Source organism: Anolis carolinensis, chromosome 1, assembly GCF_035594765.1.
Source record: "Anolis carolinensis isolate JA03-04 chromosome 1, rAnoCar3.1.pri, whole genome shotgun sequence".
In the NCBI taxonomy this organism is placed as follows: domain Eukaryota; kingdom Metazoa; phylum Chordata; class Lepidosauria; order Squamata; family Dactyloidae; genus Anolis; species Anolis carolinensis.
The window spans coordinates 191,406,008-191,422,637 of NC_085841.1; the positions used below are offsets into that span (position 1 = coordinate 191,406,008).

The following is a 16,630-nucleotide window of genomic DNA, read 5'->3' on the forward strand; positions in this document are numbered from 1 at the left end:
GAAGGCTGGAGAATTTAGAATATATGGATTTTAAAAACAAAATGTAATGTGGCCGGCATGACTGCATAGAGTACCGTTACCTTCCTGCCAGAGCAGTACTTATTAATCTACTCCCATTTACATGTTTTTGAACTGCTAGGTTGGTGCTAAAAGCGGGAGCTCACTCTGCTCCCCGGATTCAAACCAACCTTTCGGTCAGCAAGTTCAGCAGCTCAGCAGTTTAACCTGCTGCACTACTTAGGCAATCTCTGTATCATCATCTTATTGTTCTATCATCTAGTGTTGTTATTTAGGGCTGAAGAAACAGGTTTCTGTAGATGATTGAGGGTTTTGTGGATGGTTGGGATTGAGGGTAGAGGGAAAACACCAGTACAGTAAAGTCTCACTTATCCAACACTCGCTTATCCAACGTTCTGGATTATCCAACACATTTTTGTAGTCAATGTTTTCAATACATCATGATATTTTGGTGCTAAATTCGTAAATACAGTAATTACTACATAGCATTACTGTGTATTGAACTACTTTGTCAAATTTGTTGTTAAACATGATGTTTTGGTGCTTAATTTGTAAAATCATAACCTAATTTGATGTGTAAGAGGCTTTTCCTTAATCTCTCATTATCCAACGTTCTGCTGGCCCGTTTGTTGGATAAGTGAGACTCTACTGTATTTACACCATTGTTACGGCATGATTTTTAAGAAGAAAACCAGGTAGCACCGTGTGTTTCTCCCCTCTCACCCCCACCATTCTACAGAGATTATGGAACACGCTTGCTATTCCACCTTCTCACGTTTTATTTCTTCTGAACATTTCATCTAACTTACTTACTAATTTTAATTTTGACAAAAAGGTATAAAAATTATCGCAACAAAGGTATACAAAAAGATTATGTGCCTCAAAAAGGCCTTCTGTTTTATAATATATCAAATTAGGCTCGATGTAATGCAAAAGTTCCAAGGAGGTCAATGGGGCTGAGGTGAACCAAAAGATGTACAGGTTGGAAATCTAGCACCAGATCCACAGCTCCGTCTTCATTTCAGACATGTGTTCAGGGCTTCCCCTGCAGCCTGGATTTCATATTAACTTCAGCATGGTGGCATTATGCAACAGGCACAGCCATGCTACTGAAAGAACGAGTGGGGAATCCCTTGTAGAAGCTCCATGTGCATATGGGAAGAATGGCTACACAGGTAAGAAACAGGTAGACCTTCAGCCACGATCTGTTATAGTTCATCATGCTGGTAGACATTGTATTCCTTGGCAGATATGAAGCCATCTCCGTCACGGTCGTTCTTTTTAAATATATCAACCAAAACATTCTCGTGATGTAATGGGTCACGCTTCTTGCCATCTCTTTCAAATTCCTTCTTCAAATAAAGGTCTATCTAAATAAACAAATAAAACAACAACAGAATCACGTCAACTTTTGCTATATTTACATTGCAAAGCCACATAGCCAATTTCTGGAGTTGATTTGGGAGCCTTTGATAAGAGGTGCCTGTCCCATTGACAGAGAAACAGGGTTGAATATCAAACCCTTGATACAAAAACAATTTGTAGTCAAAGGATTCAACCCAATGGTATTGTTCTGCAGACAGCATGCTCCAGAAAACTATGAAACCCTCGAGAGCTGTTTTTTTTTTTGGTGGCACAAGAGGGCAGGGTATGTGCGTGAAAACAATTCTTGTCAATCTAGTGGAAATCTACTAGTTGAGTGGTTCACAATCTTTGGTTCTCTAGGCATTTTAGACATCTGCCCCAAGAATTCCTGACAGTTGGCTGGGGCTTCTGGGAGTTGAAGTCCAAAAGCACTTGAAGGACCAAAGGGTAGGAACCACTGCACTAGTGCAACACAGAATTTGGGAGAAACATTTTATTGTTTTTTGCCATTTAGCACAAAGAAACCTAAGGAGAATCACTGCTAAAATTAGGAACCTCCATACTGATAAAAGAGAAAAAGACAAAAGAGACTCTGATAAGATAATCGGACACTCACATGTGGATGTCTACCTTTCCAAGCACAGCTGAACAAGGAAAGAGTACAGGTCAAGAATGACTATTTGGGGTTCAGAAACATGGGTATTTGCTGAAGTGTAGATAGTGCTCTCCCTTGCTCTCTCAAAAGACTTCTACATTTTAATATATGAAGGGACTGTAAAAAGAGAGCCTCCCATTCATTTTTGATGTTATTACATAAAACGCTATAGATTACTTATAAACAAGGAAGGGTAGATGAAACGGGAAGCTACTGCTTCGGAATTATTACCTCATCTCTTGAAAGTTGTTTGTCTTTATCCATGTCGATATCAGAAAACGCTTCAACGCTGCGTGGTCCTTTTGTTATGGCATACAATTCAATCTCAAAGATCAAAGTTGCATTCGGTGGGATTTTTGCTGCATCTAGTAATTAAACAAGAATATTTTAAGAGCAAATCATTTTAATCCCAGACAATCTGGCAGTGTAGACTGATATAATCCAGTTCAAAGCAGATAATCTGGGATCATATCCTAGAATAAAGAGCAGTGTAGATCCCGCCTAAGAGAGGTCCCTGTGTTTTCCAGAAGGGCAAGTCACCTGGCATAGACAGCAACATCCTCAATGACCTGGCAATGCCATGGCAATCTTGGCCTGCCTGCAATGCCTGTTGTCCCTTGGTGGACAGGGACTCAGACACAACGGAAGGAGAATTTTGCTCCTCTGAGACAATAAGGTCAAGACTGTCACTGGATTTGTTTGAGGCCATTTGTTTTGTTCTCAGGGAGAAAGCTCCCTGAGAGACACCAAATCAGTAGTCTGTTGTGCCTGAACAGCCATTAAAACAAAGAAACAGAATTTGAAATAGGCCTTCAAGGAGTTCAAAGTGAAGTGGGGCCCAGAGAGTAATGACAAAAGAACAAAATTAGCTTAAAAGAAGATCCGTGTTTAGTACCAGTAAGTCCAAGTATGCTTTTGTATTAATATTGTACAGTTAGTAGGCTTTGGGAAATGATGACTACCACAAAGGATAGGTATGTACAAGTATTAAAGGAGGGTGTTTGCAAAGTCAATCCAAAGGAAACATTTGGCAAGGCATGCACATGCTGTTGATACGTACTATTTATGGTTATCTCAAATGTCTTAATCAAAAATTCTGTCAGGTAGGAATTACGACTGTATACAAAGGATGTCAGTTTCAATCCCCAGTCGGGAGAAACTAGTGATGGACTATGATCTGAAACAGGGTAGAAGTAGAGGGATTTCATTCTGCAATGATGGGATGACCTGGTATGATTTGGGATGAGGTGGCTTTCTATTCATTTGTGAGTTCATTCGTGAGCTTCTGTGACATGGCATTGATAACTAGAAACAAAACAACCTTATTAATGTACAAAAAGAAAATATTTATGAATTTTAAAAACCCTTTCTGTATAAAGCATGAGTCCAAGTTTTCCAGATGTTTTGGTCTGTAGCTTCAATCAGGCCCAACCCACCTGACCGACAATTAAGGATTCTGGGAGTTGTTGGCCAAAATATTTGGAGAGACAAAGATGTCCCAACAGAAGTAGATTAACTATTAAGCAAAAACAAAACGAAACAAAAATACACCAATACACTTAGGGGATCAAGAGAAGGAAAGGGAACGGGGGAGAAACAAAATGTTTCCATTGCTAGATTTACCATGGACCATATTGTGCAAAACTGAAAATGGTGGAAACATTATTTTCCATAATACTGTCAGTTTTGTTTCATTTTGAAAAATATAATTTTATGGTTTATTACCGTTTATATTTTAAATGACATATATGGGGTACCAAAACATTTAAAGTGCTTAGGACTTGTAAAAGTCTTAATCCAGCCCTGTATTCCACTACTAATGTAGAGCCTAAGATAGCCTAAACTAAACCACAGATGCACAACCTTTTATAGTTCATTAAGTGTCTGGGGTAGTTTTTTTTTCCTCACAACTTATGTAAGAGTCTAGACCCATGCAATAACAACCGCATTAGCAAAGAGGCATATTTCTGATTGCTCTGTTTCTAGATTTAGTAGCCTAGAGAAAAGGGAAATGGAGGAGAAAGATCCAGAAGCCGGATTCAGAGAACAATACCTACCATAGGAAAGCTGTGAAAAGAGCTAGAAAGCGACATGCATCCTTGATATTCAGAACTAGTGCCATCTTGCTCAACATGCAGGACTATTCTGACAAAGTACAGAGTGTTGCAGGAGGAAAGAAAAATCCTTCTTCAGTTGCAGCCTAAAACAAACAGTCATTGTTAGTGTCCGGCAGATGTGCAATGCTTTCTTCTTTTGGAAGAGCTGGTGACAAATCAAGGTGCACTAATTTAATGGAACTATCGCTTCATTACTCACTAGTTTCAGCAGAATTTAGATTATGTCCATAATCTAAACTCTGCTGAAACTATAATAACTTTATTTTTAGTACCCCGCCACCATCTCCCCAAGGGACTCAGGGTGGCTTACATATGGCACAAGGTTCCTAAAACAACACATAAAATAAGCACACAATACAATACAAAATAAAACCATGAGTATATAAAAACAATTTGAACTCAGAACAGCGCCCAATAACCTATAGTGTCACCTGTCGTAAAAACATGGCCAATTGTAAACAAGAAGAAAGGAAAGGGATAGTGCAAGTTGTAGGTAAGGAACAAGGGAATGTAGACCATTGGGCTAGACATTCTCAAAGGCTTGTCTAAACATTCAAGTCTTCAATTCCCTCTGAAAGGAGGATAGGGTGGGGGGGGGTACAGGGGGGCGTGCGCGAATGCGATCGCTAAGATAGGCAGGGCCTGAACCCGAACTAGTGATTAAATCAGGGTGGAAATGACACTTCTTGAAAACCTCAGTGGGCACCAGACATGTAATTAGCCCTCTTTCTCACCAATCCTTCATTCACTAGGTACATGCAAATAGAGGTATTCCAACAGCCACCCAATCCAAAATCTGAAAAACTGTTGGTCCTGAGCATTTCAGATAAGAGACATATAGAATATCAATATACATAACACTCTTTTGGCTAACTTAATATCTTCTTAACTAAGTCAGTAAACCTGGAAGCAAAAGAAATCAAGGCTACATTGTTTACAGATCTTAAACATAGGCTCACTTCAAATCAAATGCCATTACTTGGTGACTAGTAGCAGCTCTGTGGGGCTTCACCCCTCAACTTATCCCCCAGTTTTTGGATTCTGTTGTTTTTCAAACTGGTTCACAACATTTCAAACAGTGTTTTGAAACCATGATTTGGAGGTAAATCACAAAATGCACCATTTGGAGCTATTGATGAAAAAAACAGACTTTTCAGGTATCAAAGAGAGCTTACATTTGTTTAGATTGTTTTCAGACACAGTTTGTGGCTTTCAGTTTGTGTGTACACTCTGTTGTAACTATGCATAAGAAAGGTAAATGAAGTCACCATAAGTATCCTACCTCTCACTCTCGCCTGTTGCTAATAATATACTATGTCTGTAAATTCCTCAGGGCAGAAGTGTTTCCTCTTCTATTAAATGCCATGTATGTTGCTAAGCACTCTTAACAAGAAATGAGAAATACGCTTGCAACCTATGAGACTGAATACTCCTTTTGCTGTAGCTTAGCTGAACTGCTATAAAGGGAATATTGTGAGCCACTTTAAGTGCTCATTTTGGGAAAAAGCAGAATATTAACAATAACAGCAGCAGCAACAACAACAGTCATATGTTTTACCATATCCATGTTTTCCATAGGCAAGCGAAGGAGGAATGATCACCTTCCGTTTCTCTCCAGGGCACATATTCAGCATTGCAATATCTAAGCCTTTAATTACTTGTCCAACACCGAGGACAAACCATTTTGGGTGACCATCATTCTGTGTTCGACTATGAAGAAGAAAAAAAAAGCAAGAAGAGACATTTAAAATATACTGCACAGTATTAAGAAACTATCTGACATATAAGCATGAAAACAGCGATTAATCTTCATTTAATTCAGCACCAGATTTTCTCCTCCCCTTTTAATTTCTCAACATGTCAGCATAGCATAAACATTGGTGAAGAGTTACTGGTACTGCCTGTCATTAATTTTAATATTTTACTTCTACACTCACAGTTCTTTTCATCTTTTGTATGGGAATGACTAATGACAAATCAATTCATTCAACCAGTGAGTTTACATTGTCATTCCTATTAATTGCTGTCAAATCGATTTCGAGTTTATGAGTATATACCCAGTTAAGTTCAAAGTTTTGGACTTCTTGATAGAGGTGGCTTTTTTGCGGAAGCCCATTCCAACAGATTTTGTTAGCCACAGTGGCGCAATGGGGTTAAACCCTTGTGCTGGTTGAACTGCTGGCCTTAAGGTTGGCAGTTCAAATCTGCGAGATAGGGTGAGCTCCCATCTGTCAGCCCCAGCTTCCCATGTGGGGACATGAGAGAACAAGTGTGACCACGATCACACTGTGAAATCAATATTAACATTAGAAAACTCCCAGCCCCTCAAAGGAAGAATTGTCAGATTGGGGTTTGCTGTAACCACAGTGAGCCTTTGAGGTTTGGTTCCTAGACCTTCGAGGGATGCATCTACATTGTAGAATGAATGCAGTTTGACATCACTTTAACTACCATGGCTCAATGCTATGGGATCATAGGAGTTGTAGTTTGGTGAGGTAATAATAATACTTTTAATTTATATTCCGCCTCCATCTCCTGTAGGGACTTGGGGTAACTTACAAGATAACACACAATGGTACCATGACATATATGGGCCCTTCCAAACAGCCATATAACCCAGATTATCAAGGCAGAAAGTTCCACAATATCTGCTTTGAACTGGGTTATCTGAATCGACACTCCCATATATTCCAGTTCAAAGCAGAAAATGTGGCATTTTATTCAGCTGTTTGAAAGGGGCCTAAGATACAACACAACAACGTATGCATACTATTTGGCAGAGAACACTAAAGACAACTCCCATGATTCTACAGCAGTAAGACATGGCGGTTAAAGTGGGACCAAACTGCATTCCTTTTACAGTGCAGAAGCACACAAAGTCTGAAATCAGTAGAGTGACATAAGCTTTTCACTACTGCCACCACCCTATCAATCTTGGGCTTTTTGACTATAAGTTTTGTCTATGTTTCTACAGCATTGAGTTGTGGGAGTTTGGATGGTGTCAATCTGCATTTGTTCATCAACCACACTCTAAGGATGGATCTACACTGCCATATCATCCAGATTACCAAAACAGATAATCCACAGTATTTACTTGGAACTAGATTTATTTATTTATCATGACAGAAGCGAATTGAGGGTACAAGTTGTAATGTATTTGAAAACACAAAATTAAAAAAAAACTTGGCATTATAGTAAATGTCCTTTAACCAGTAGCTGGCCACTTGGAGTGCCTCTGGTGTCGCTGTGAGGAAGTCCTCCATAGTGCATGTAGCAGGGCTCAGACTGCATTGTAGTAAGTGGTCTGTGGTTTGCTCTTCTCCACACTTGCATTTCGTGGACTCCACTTTGTGGCCCCATTTCTTAAGATTGGCTCTGCATCCTGTGGTTCCAGAGTGCAGTCTGTCCCATGTCGTCCATGCTTGCCTTCCATGTCGGCCAGTCTTCTACGTGTCCAGGAGGGAGTCTCTCATCCAGCATCAGCCACTGATTGAGATTTCGCGTTTTAGCCTGCCACTTTTGGACTCTCGTTTGCTGAGGTGTTCCTGTGAGAATCTCTATAGATCTTAGAAAACTATTTCTTGATTTAAAGCGTGCTGGCTGATACCCGATTCAGGAGAGAGGCTGGAGACGTCAATACCTTGGTCCTTTCATTGCTGGTGAAATCCCTGCGAAATAGTATCATTTCTCCAGTGGTGTAGGGCATAGACATCCTGTGATAATGCAGCATGTCTCATTAAGAGCCACATCCACTGTTTTAATGTGGTAAGAAGTATTCCACACTGGGCATGTGTATTCAGCAGCAGAGTAGCAAAGCGCAAGGGCAGATGCCTTCACTGTGTCTGTTTGTGACCCCCAGGTTGTGCCAGCCAGCTTTCGTATGATGTTATTTCTAGAGCCCACTTTTTGCTTGATAGTCAAGCAGTGCTTATTGTAAGTCAGAGCACAGTCCAGGGTAACTCCCAAGTGTTGTCAAAGGCTTTCGTGGCCAGAATCACAGAGTTATTGTGTGTTTTCCAGGCTGTATGGCCATGTTCCAGAAGTATTCTCTCCTGATGTTTCACCCACATCTGGAACCCCCGGTGGAGTAGTGGGCTAAAGCCTTATGACTTGAAGGTTGGGTTGCTGATCTGCAAGCTGCCAGGTTCGAATGCCACCCGGGGAGAGTGCGGATGAGCTCCCTGTATCAGCTCCAGCTCCATGCGGGGACATGAGAGAAACCTCCCACAAGGATGGTAAAACATCAAAACATCAAGTCGTCCCCTGGGCAACGTCCTTGCAGATGGCCAATTCTCTCACTCCAGAAGCAACCTGCAGTTTCTCAAGTCGCTTCTGTCAAGAAAACAAAACAAAACAAAAAACCCCACATCTGTGGCAGGCATCCTCCTTTAGGGCTTTGTCCCCATGTGAGCTGCCCGAGTCCCCTCAGGGAGATGGAGGCGGCATATAAGAAATAAATTATTATTATAATATTATTATTGTGAGATATATTGGAAAAACTAAGCAAGGAAGGTTTATATATCTGTGGAAGGTTCACCCTGGACCTTTCACATATTTTGGTGTGCTGCAATGCTCCAGGTAATCCTCAGAGCTTGAGATGCTTGTCTGTTCTTTAGGTGAAAAGCACACGTCTGTGTTTTAGATGGATTAGGGACCAGCTGGTTTTCCCTGTATTAATCAGTAAGAGCACCTAAAGCTTCAGAGAGCTTCTGTTCAACCATTCCAAAGCTCCCTGCTTGGGCGGTGATGGCGCGATCATCAGCACAGAGGAATCTCTCCGTGCCTTCTGGACACTGCTGGTCATTTGAAGTGGATTATACGAATCTACACTACCATATAGTCCAGTTCAAAGCAGATAATCTGGATTTGTATATGTCAGTGTAGATCCAGACTGAAATGAATGCAGTTTGACACCGCTTGGCAAAAATATTAAAATTATAATAATAATTATTAAATATCAAATAAAAATAGCGTACCTGCAATAAAACTTGGAGCGATCACTTGCCAGGTATCCATCGTAGTGGGCGTTGAGGAGGTCCCCTTTCTTGCTCTTCTGATGGCACTCTTCGGGGAGGTGCACGACTTCCACCTGGACCTGATCCGAGGGCGCTTCGACCTTTTGCGCTCCGCTTTGGAGAGAAAGCAGCGCCAGGGCTTGGAGGAGGAAACACCCACCCAGATGCATGGCTGCCTATGAAGCTCCTCAACTCAGAAACGGCCTGACCAACTCTTTTGCTCCTCTCACTGCGCTTTCCTCCCGGGTCTGCGTGGCACTGGCATTGTCCTACGTCACGCGGGGAGGAGCTAGAGACGGAGGCGTGGGATTGGCCTCTCTTCCTCCCCTCCCGCTTCCTCCTTTGTAGGGCAGGCATGCGCGAAGCGGAGCTGCCTTCATCTCAATCTACAGACGAAGGTCTCCGAAGTGGGATTGAAATTCCGGGTGGGAGGACAGCACTAAAGCCGACCCTTATTTTCTTGCCGCCTGAGCCTCGGATGATCTCCAATAACAACAACAACAATAATAATGGGTTGCTGTGAGTTTTCCGGCCTGTATGGCCATGTTCCAGAATCATTCTCTCCTGACGTTTCTCCCACATCAATGGCAGGCATCCTCTGAGGTTGTGAGGTCTGTTGGAAACTAGGAAATTGGAGTTTATATATCCAGGGTGGGAGAAAGAACTCTTGTCTGTTGGAGGCAACTGTAAATGTTGCAATTAATCACCTTGTTAGCATTGAAAAGCCTTGCAGCATCAAAGCCTGGCTGATTCCTGCCTGGAAGCTGCAAGGCCATTCAGTGCTAATCAAGATGGCCAATTGCAACATTCACACTTGCCTCCAACAGACAAGAGTTTTTTCTCCCACCCTGGACATTATTCCACAGATATATAAACCTCACTGACCTTATTTCCAACAGACCTCACCAACTCTGAGGATGCCTGCCAGAGATGTGGGCAAAATGTCAGGAGCGAATGCTTCTGGAACATGGCCATACAGTCCAGAAAACTCACAGCAACAACAACAACAACAACAACGGGTTGGCAAGGTGGCAAGGAAATAAGGCAACTTCTGAGGATGCCTGCCATAGATGTGGGCAAAATATCAGGAGGGAATGCTTCTGGAACATGACCATACAGCCCGGAAAACTCACAGCAACCCATTATTATTGTTGTTGTTGTTGAAGATAAACAGAGGCTCAGGTGGCAAGGAAATAAGGCAACCGCTGAGGATGCTGGCCATAGAAGTGGGCAAAATGTCAGGAGAGAATGCTTCTGGAACATGGCCATACAGCCCGGAAAACTCACAGCAACCCATTGTTGTTGTTGTTGTTGAAGATAAACAGAGGCTCAGGTGGCAAGGAAATAAGGCAACCGCTGAGGATGCCGGCCATAGAAGTGGGCAAAATGTCAGGCAAGAATGCTTCTGAAACATGGCCATACAACCTGGAAAACTCACAGCAACCCATTATTATTATTGTTGTTGTTGAAGATAAACAGAGGCTCAGGTGGCAAGGAAATAAGGCAACCTCAGAGGAGGCCTGCCATAGATGTGGGCGAAACGTCAAGAGAGAATGCTTCTGGAATATGGCCAAACAGCCCAGAAAACTCACAGCAACCCAGTGATTCTGGCCATGAAAGCCTTCGACAACACAATAATTAATATTCCTTACCCAGAGGGAGGAAATCCAAGGGCTGCTTTGCATTCCTTGGAGTGCATCTACTATATTGTAGAATCCATGCACTTTTCAATTTCTCCGGCTCAATGCTATGGGATCCTGGGAGTTGTAGTTTGTCAAGGCCTTTGCCCAAACTATACCTCCCAGGATACCATAGCCTGGGCCTCATGGAAGTGGGATCAAATTGCCATTGGCTCAATGTGATGAGATCCTGAAAGTTGCAGTTTTGACAAAAGCATTTTAGCCTTTTCCGGGAGTTGTAGTTTAACAAGGTAGTTTAGACAACGATCACAGGATTCCATAGCACTCAGCCAGGGCAGTGAAAGTGGTGTGACCAGTCACTCACTCTGGCCCCTTCTACACTGCCATGTAATCCAGATTATCAAATCAGGTAATTCACATGATCTGCTTTGAACTGGATTTTATGAGTTTACACTGCCATATAATCCAATCCAAAACAGATAACCTCGATAATCTGGCAGTGTAGATAAAATGCTGTGGAGTGGTAGCTTTACATGGTCTTTTGCTTTCTCTGCCAAAGAATGCACATTTCCAAGATTCCACAGCACCAAGGCAGGGCAGCTAAAGCGGTTTAAAACTGTGTTATTTCCATAGTGTAGATGCAGCCAGCAACTTGTCCAAATGCTCTTACTGAAAAGATTTCATGGTGGCATGAAGGAGACACAAGACAGGATAGGCAAGCAAGTTGATCTTGGGAGATGTAGGCCCTTTCTACACTGCCATATAATATCCAGATTTGAACTGGATTATACGGCAGTGTAGACTCAAATAACTCAGTTCAAAGCAGATGTTGTGGATTTTCTGGATTATATGGCTGTGTGGAAGGGCTCTTAGGCCCCCTCTACACTGCCACATAATTCAGATTTTCAAAGTTGTTAATCCAAATTTTCTGCATTAAACCAGATTACATGAGTCTACACTGGCATATAATCCAGTTCAAAGACTTCGTTCCCATCCACACAGCTGAATAAAACCCCACATTTTCTGTTTTGGACTGGAATCTATGGCAGTGTGGACTCAGACAACACAGTCTGGAGCAGATATTGTGGGATTTTCTGCCTTGATATTCAGGGTTATATGGCTATGTGGAAGGGACCTGGGATATATGGCAGTGTGTACTCAGATAATCCATGTGTTGTCGAAGGCTTTCATGGCCAGGATCACAGGGTTGTTATTTATTATTTATTTACAGTATTTATATTCCGCCCTTCTAACCCCGAAGAGGACTCAGGGCAGATCACATTACACATATAAGGCAAACATTCAATTCCTTAACATAGAACAAAGACAAGACAAACACGGGGCTCCGAGCTGGCCTCGAACTCATGACCTCTTGGTCAGAGTGATTTGTTGCAGCTGATTGCTCAACAGCCTGTGCCACAGCCTGTTGTATATCTTTCGGGCTGTGTGGCCATGTTCCAGAAGTATTCTCTCCTGACGTTTCACCCACATCTATGGCAGGCACCCTCAGAGGCTGTGAGGCATGGATAAACTAGGCAAGGCAAGGAAAAAATATATATCTGTGGAGAGTCCAGGGTGTGGCAAGAGTCCTTTGTCACTGGGAAGCCAGCATTAATGTTTCAGTTAATCACCCTAATTAGCCTTGGAAAGGTTTTGTCTCTTGCCTGGGGGGCATCCTTTGTTCAGTCATTAGCTGTCCTTGGGGCTCCTCTGCCCTCAGAGTGTTGGTTTAAATGAACAGGCCCAAAAGAGCTGTTATTAGAATACTTTCTGTTTTGAAAACATATGGCACTTTATCATTGCTACTTATTTCTATGATACAGCACTTTATGAAACCTGTCCCCACTGGGTTGCTTTTAATTACTCTGATTTTATCTGCTTGGATTTTAATGTATTTGTCTATTATTTTATTTTGTGTATTGTTGGAATGTTTTAAGTTATGTTAAATATGTTGTTGTTGTTCGGGCTTGTCCCTGTTGTGAGCCGCCCCGAGTCCCTTCGGGGAGATGGGGCGGGATATAAAAATAAAGTTTATTATTATTATTATTATTGGTTCCCATCAGATAATCCAGTTCAAAGAAGATACAGTAGAGTCTCGCTTATCCAACATAAACGGGCCAGCAGAACGTTGGATAAGTGAATATGTTGGATAATAAGGAGAGATTACGGAAAAGCCTAATAAACATCAAATTATGATTTTACAAATTAAGCACCAAAACATCATGCTGTACAACAAATTTGACAGAAAAAGTAGTTCAATACACAGTAATGCTATGTAGTAATTACTGTATTTACGAATTTAGCACCAAAATATCACGATGTATTGAAAACATTGACTATAAAAATGTGTTGGATAATCCAGAATGTTGGATAAGCAAGTGTTGGATAAGTGAGACTCTACTGTATTGTGGGATTTTCTGCCTTGATATTCTGGGATATAGGGCTGTGTGGATGGGCCCTTAGTTGGAACTCACTGCCTACTGAAATCAGGCAAGCTCCCACTTTGTTAGCTTTTAGGAAAGACCTGAAGACATGGCTCTTCCGCTGTGCTTTCGGTGAGTAACTTCTGTTATATATTTCTGTGTTACTCCCCCCCGAACATCTATCCTCTAAACTGCCCCACTCTCATATGTCCCTGTCCACATTGGAGTACCCCTCTGTCCCTCTCACTCCGGGTTTTATCTTTGTGTTCATGCGGCCTGCTCTTGTTTTACTGTTTCTTGATTTCTTGATGTGATGTCTATTATTATCTATTGTATTACTTTTAATTATGTTATGATATGCTGTTTTATATTTTATTATATTGTATTGCTTTGGGCATGGCCCCATGTTAGCCACCCCGAGTCCCTTCGGGGAGATGGGGCGGGATATAAAAATAAAGTTTATTATTATTATTATTATTATTATTATTATTATTATTATCAACACAACGACGTTGTATGGCACAGCAAACAAGATAGATATGCTGGATTTCGTTTCGCAAAACCACAAGTCGAACACTTCCCAAGTGTCTAGGACTGTGTGATGTATTTTCTGATGATGTGTGCAGATCCCAGTAGGGTGGCCTTTTGCAGTTGGCAGATGGTGATTTTGTCAATGTCTATTGTTTCCAAATGCCGGCTGAGATCTTTTGGCACAGCACCCAGTGTGCCCATCACCACCGGGACCCCCTGTACTGGTTTCTGCCAGAGTCTTTGAAGTTCAATCTTGAGGTCCTGATAGCGGCTGAGTTTTTCCTGTTGTTTTTCGTCAATGCGACTGTCACCTGGGATGGCAACATCAATGATCCAAACCTTGTTCTTTTCCACAACTGTGATGTCTGGTGTGTTGTGTTCCAGAACTTTGTCAGTCTGGATTCGGAAGTCCCACAGTATCTTTGCATGCTCATTTTCCAATACTTTTGCAGGTTTGTGATCCCACCAGTTCTTTGCTGCTGGGAGGTGGTACTTGAGGCATAAGTTCCAATGAATCATTTGGGCCACATAGTTGTGCCTCTGTTTGTAGTCTGTCTGTGCGAGTTCAAAGCAGATACAGTAGAGTCTTGCTTATCTAACATAAACGGGCCAGCAGAACGTTGGATAAGTGAATATGTTGGATAATAAGGAGAGATTATGGAAAAGCCTAATAAATATCAAATTAGGTTATGATTTTACAAATTAAGCACCAAAACATCATGTTGTACAACAAATTTGACAGAAAAAGTAGTTCAATACACAGTAATGCTATGTAGTAATTACAGTAGAGTCTCACTTATCCAACACTCGCTTATCCAACGTTCTGGATTATCCAACGCATTTTTGTAGTCAATGTTTCAATATATCGTGATATTTTGGTGCTAAATTCATAAATACAGTAATTACTACATAGCATTACTGCGTATTGAACTACTTTTTCTGCCAAATTTGTTGCCTAACATGTTTTGGTGCATCATTTGTAAAATCATAACCTAATTTGATGTTTAATAGGCTTTTCCTTAATGCCTCCTTATTATCCAACATATTCGCTTATCCAACATTCTGCCGGGCCCGTTTATGTTGGATAAGTGAGACTCTACTGTACTGTATTTACGAATTTAGCACCAAAATATCACGATGTATTGAAAACATTGACTATAAAAATGTGTTGGATAATCCAGAACGTTGGATAAGCGAGACTCTACTGTATTGTGGGATTTTCTGCCTTGATATTCTGGGATATAGGCCTGTGTGGATGGGCCCTTAGTTTGGGGGAAGAGAAGAAACATTGGGAAGGGGAGGGCTATGATGAGAAGAAACATTGGGAAGGGGATGTGCCATATGTACTTGGCACATCCCTGCCTTCGCCTCTTGGGGTTTTCAACTAGTGCAGGCGCCTGTTTCCTCCCCTTTTGCTGCTACGTTTTCCTTTAAACCCGCAGCCCTCTTCATCCAGGAAGTAAATGAGACGTCAGGGTCAATGGCAGCCCAGGCAAGAGGTGGAGGGAGGGAGGGAGGGAGGGAAGGGGGAAGGAGAAAGGGGAGAGGGAGAGGGGAGCGAGGGGCCGGCCAGGAGGAAAAGGCAGATCCAAGCCTTGCGTCCCTGCTCGCTTTGTTTTCCCCAGCGGCTGGCTGCCCTGAGCCCAGGCGAGGACTGGCTCCGCTCTTGATGCTGCCTCTCTTCTTCCTCCTCCTCCTGGCTTCAGGGCATCCTCCTTAAAAGCCAGCAAGAGAGCCCAAAGAGCTGCCCGCCCAGCCCTCCATGCCCTTGCGTTTCCTCAAGAGGAGAGGAGCCCTCCTTGCTGCTCTGACCAAGGCCAAGGAAGGAAGGAAGGAGGAAGCAGGATGCTGCGCCAGCCGCCGCTTTGAAGGATGGAGGGAGTCTTGTACAAGTGGACCAATTATATCACAGGTACTTGGGGCGGGGGGGGGGGACTCCTTCTGAACGTCTGAACGCAGGCGCACTAAGACACGTGTGCATTTCCCCCTCTTCTGAGAAGAGTAGAAAGGCTCTGATCCCTTCCTTCTTTGGGGTCCTTCCACACAGCCCTATATCCCAGAATATCAAGGCAGGAAATCCCACATTGGAATATATTGGTGGTGTGGACTCAGATAACCCAGTTCAAAGCAGATATTGTGGGATTTTCTGTCTTGAAATTCTGGGATATATGGCTGTGTGCAAGAAGGGCCCTTAGGCCCCTTCCACACAGCTGAATAAAATCCCACATTTTCTGCTTTTAATTGGAATACAGTAGAGTCTCACTTATCCAACACTCGCTTATCCAACGTTCTGGATTAGCCAACACATTTTTGTAGTCAATGTTTTCAATACATCATGATATTTTGGTGCTAAATTCATAAATACAGTAATTACTACATAGCACTACTGCGTATTGAACTACTTTTTCTGTCAAATTGGTTGTATAACATGATGTTTTGGTGCATAATTTGTAAAATCATAACTTAATTTGATGTTTAATAGGCTTTGCCTTATTCCCTCCTTATTATCCAACATATTCGCTTATCCAACATTCTGCCGGCCCGTTTATGTTGGATAAGTGAGACTCTACTGTATATGATGGTGTGGACTCTGATAAACCAGTTCAAAGCAGATATTGTGGGATTTTCTGTCTTGAAATTCTGGGATATATGGCTGTGTGCAAGAAGGGCCCTTAGGCCCCTTCCATACAGCTGAATAAAATCCCATATTTTCTGCTTTTAATTGGAATACAGTAGAGTCTCACTTATCCAACACTCGCTTATCCAACGTTCTGGATTAGCCAACACATTTTTGTAGTCAATGTTTTCAATACATCATGATATTTTGGTGCTAAATTCATAAATACAGTAATTACTACATAGCACT

General features: G+C 42.1%; 2 protein-coding genes across 7 annotated transcripts in view; one reads left to right on the plus strand and one right to left on the minus strand.

The window, feature by feature from the left end:
- Positions 1–779: 779 nt before the first annotated feature.
- fkbp7 (FKBP prolyl isomerase 7) lies at positions 780–9,448 on the minus strand. Its single transcript, XM_003225685.4, has 4 exons — positions 9,132–9,448; positions 5,714–5,865; positions 2,270–2,403; positions 780–1,388 (listed from the first exon to the last, which is right to left on the minus strand). The coding sequence occupies exons 1-4, from the start codon at positions 9,338–9,340 to the stop codon at positions 1,227–1,229; spliced, it is 657 nt and encodes a 218-aa protein (XP_003225733.2). The 5' UTR covers positions 9,341–9,448; the 3' UTR covers positions 780–1,226.
- Positions 9,449–9,452: 4 nt separating this feature from the next.
- Positions 9,453–16,630, plus strand: part of plekha3 (pleckstrin homology domain containing A3) — a 42,262-nt gene continuing 35,084 nt past the window's right edge. For 3 of the 6 annotated variants that reach the window (XM_062969132.1, XM_062969133.1, XM_062969135.1), the window contains exon 1: positions 9,511–9,568. In XM_062969132.1, coding sequence (XP_062825202.1) covers positions 9,526–9,568 — 43 coding nt within the window. In that variant the 5' untranslated portion in view covers positions 9,511–9,525. Of the gene's footprint in view, positions 9,569–15,300; positions 15,677–16,630 lie in introns of those variants that run through there. The other 3 variants (XM_003225684.3, XM_062969134.1, XM_008118203.3) reach the window with 3 other exon arrangements.

What these genes read in the sequence shown, in the direction of transcription:
- fkbp7 (XM_003225685.4), bottom strand. Translation starts at nt 9,340, where the DNA reads ATGCATCTGGGTGGGTGTTTCCTCCTCCAAGCCCTGGCGCTGCTTTCT. An exon ending in CTATGGAAAACATGGATATG is followed by an intron (nt 2,404 to 5,713) that starts GTAAAACATATG and finishes TTTAATTACTAG; the next exon opens with ATGCAGCAAAAATCCCACCG. An exon ending in AACAACTTTCAAGAGATGAG is followed by an intron (nt 1,389 to 2,269) that starts GTAATAATTCCG and finishes TTGTTTATTTAG; the next exon opens with ATAGACCTTTATTTGAAGAA.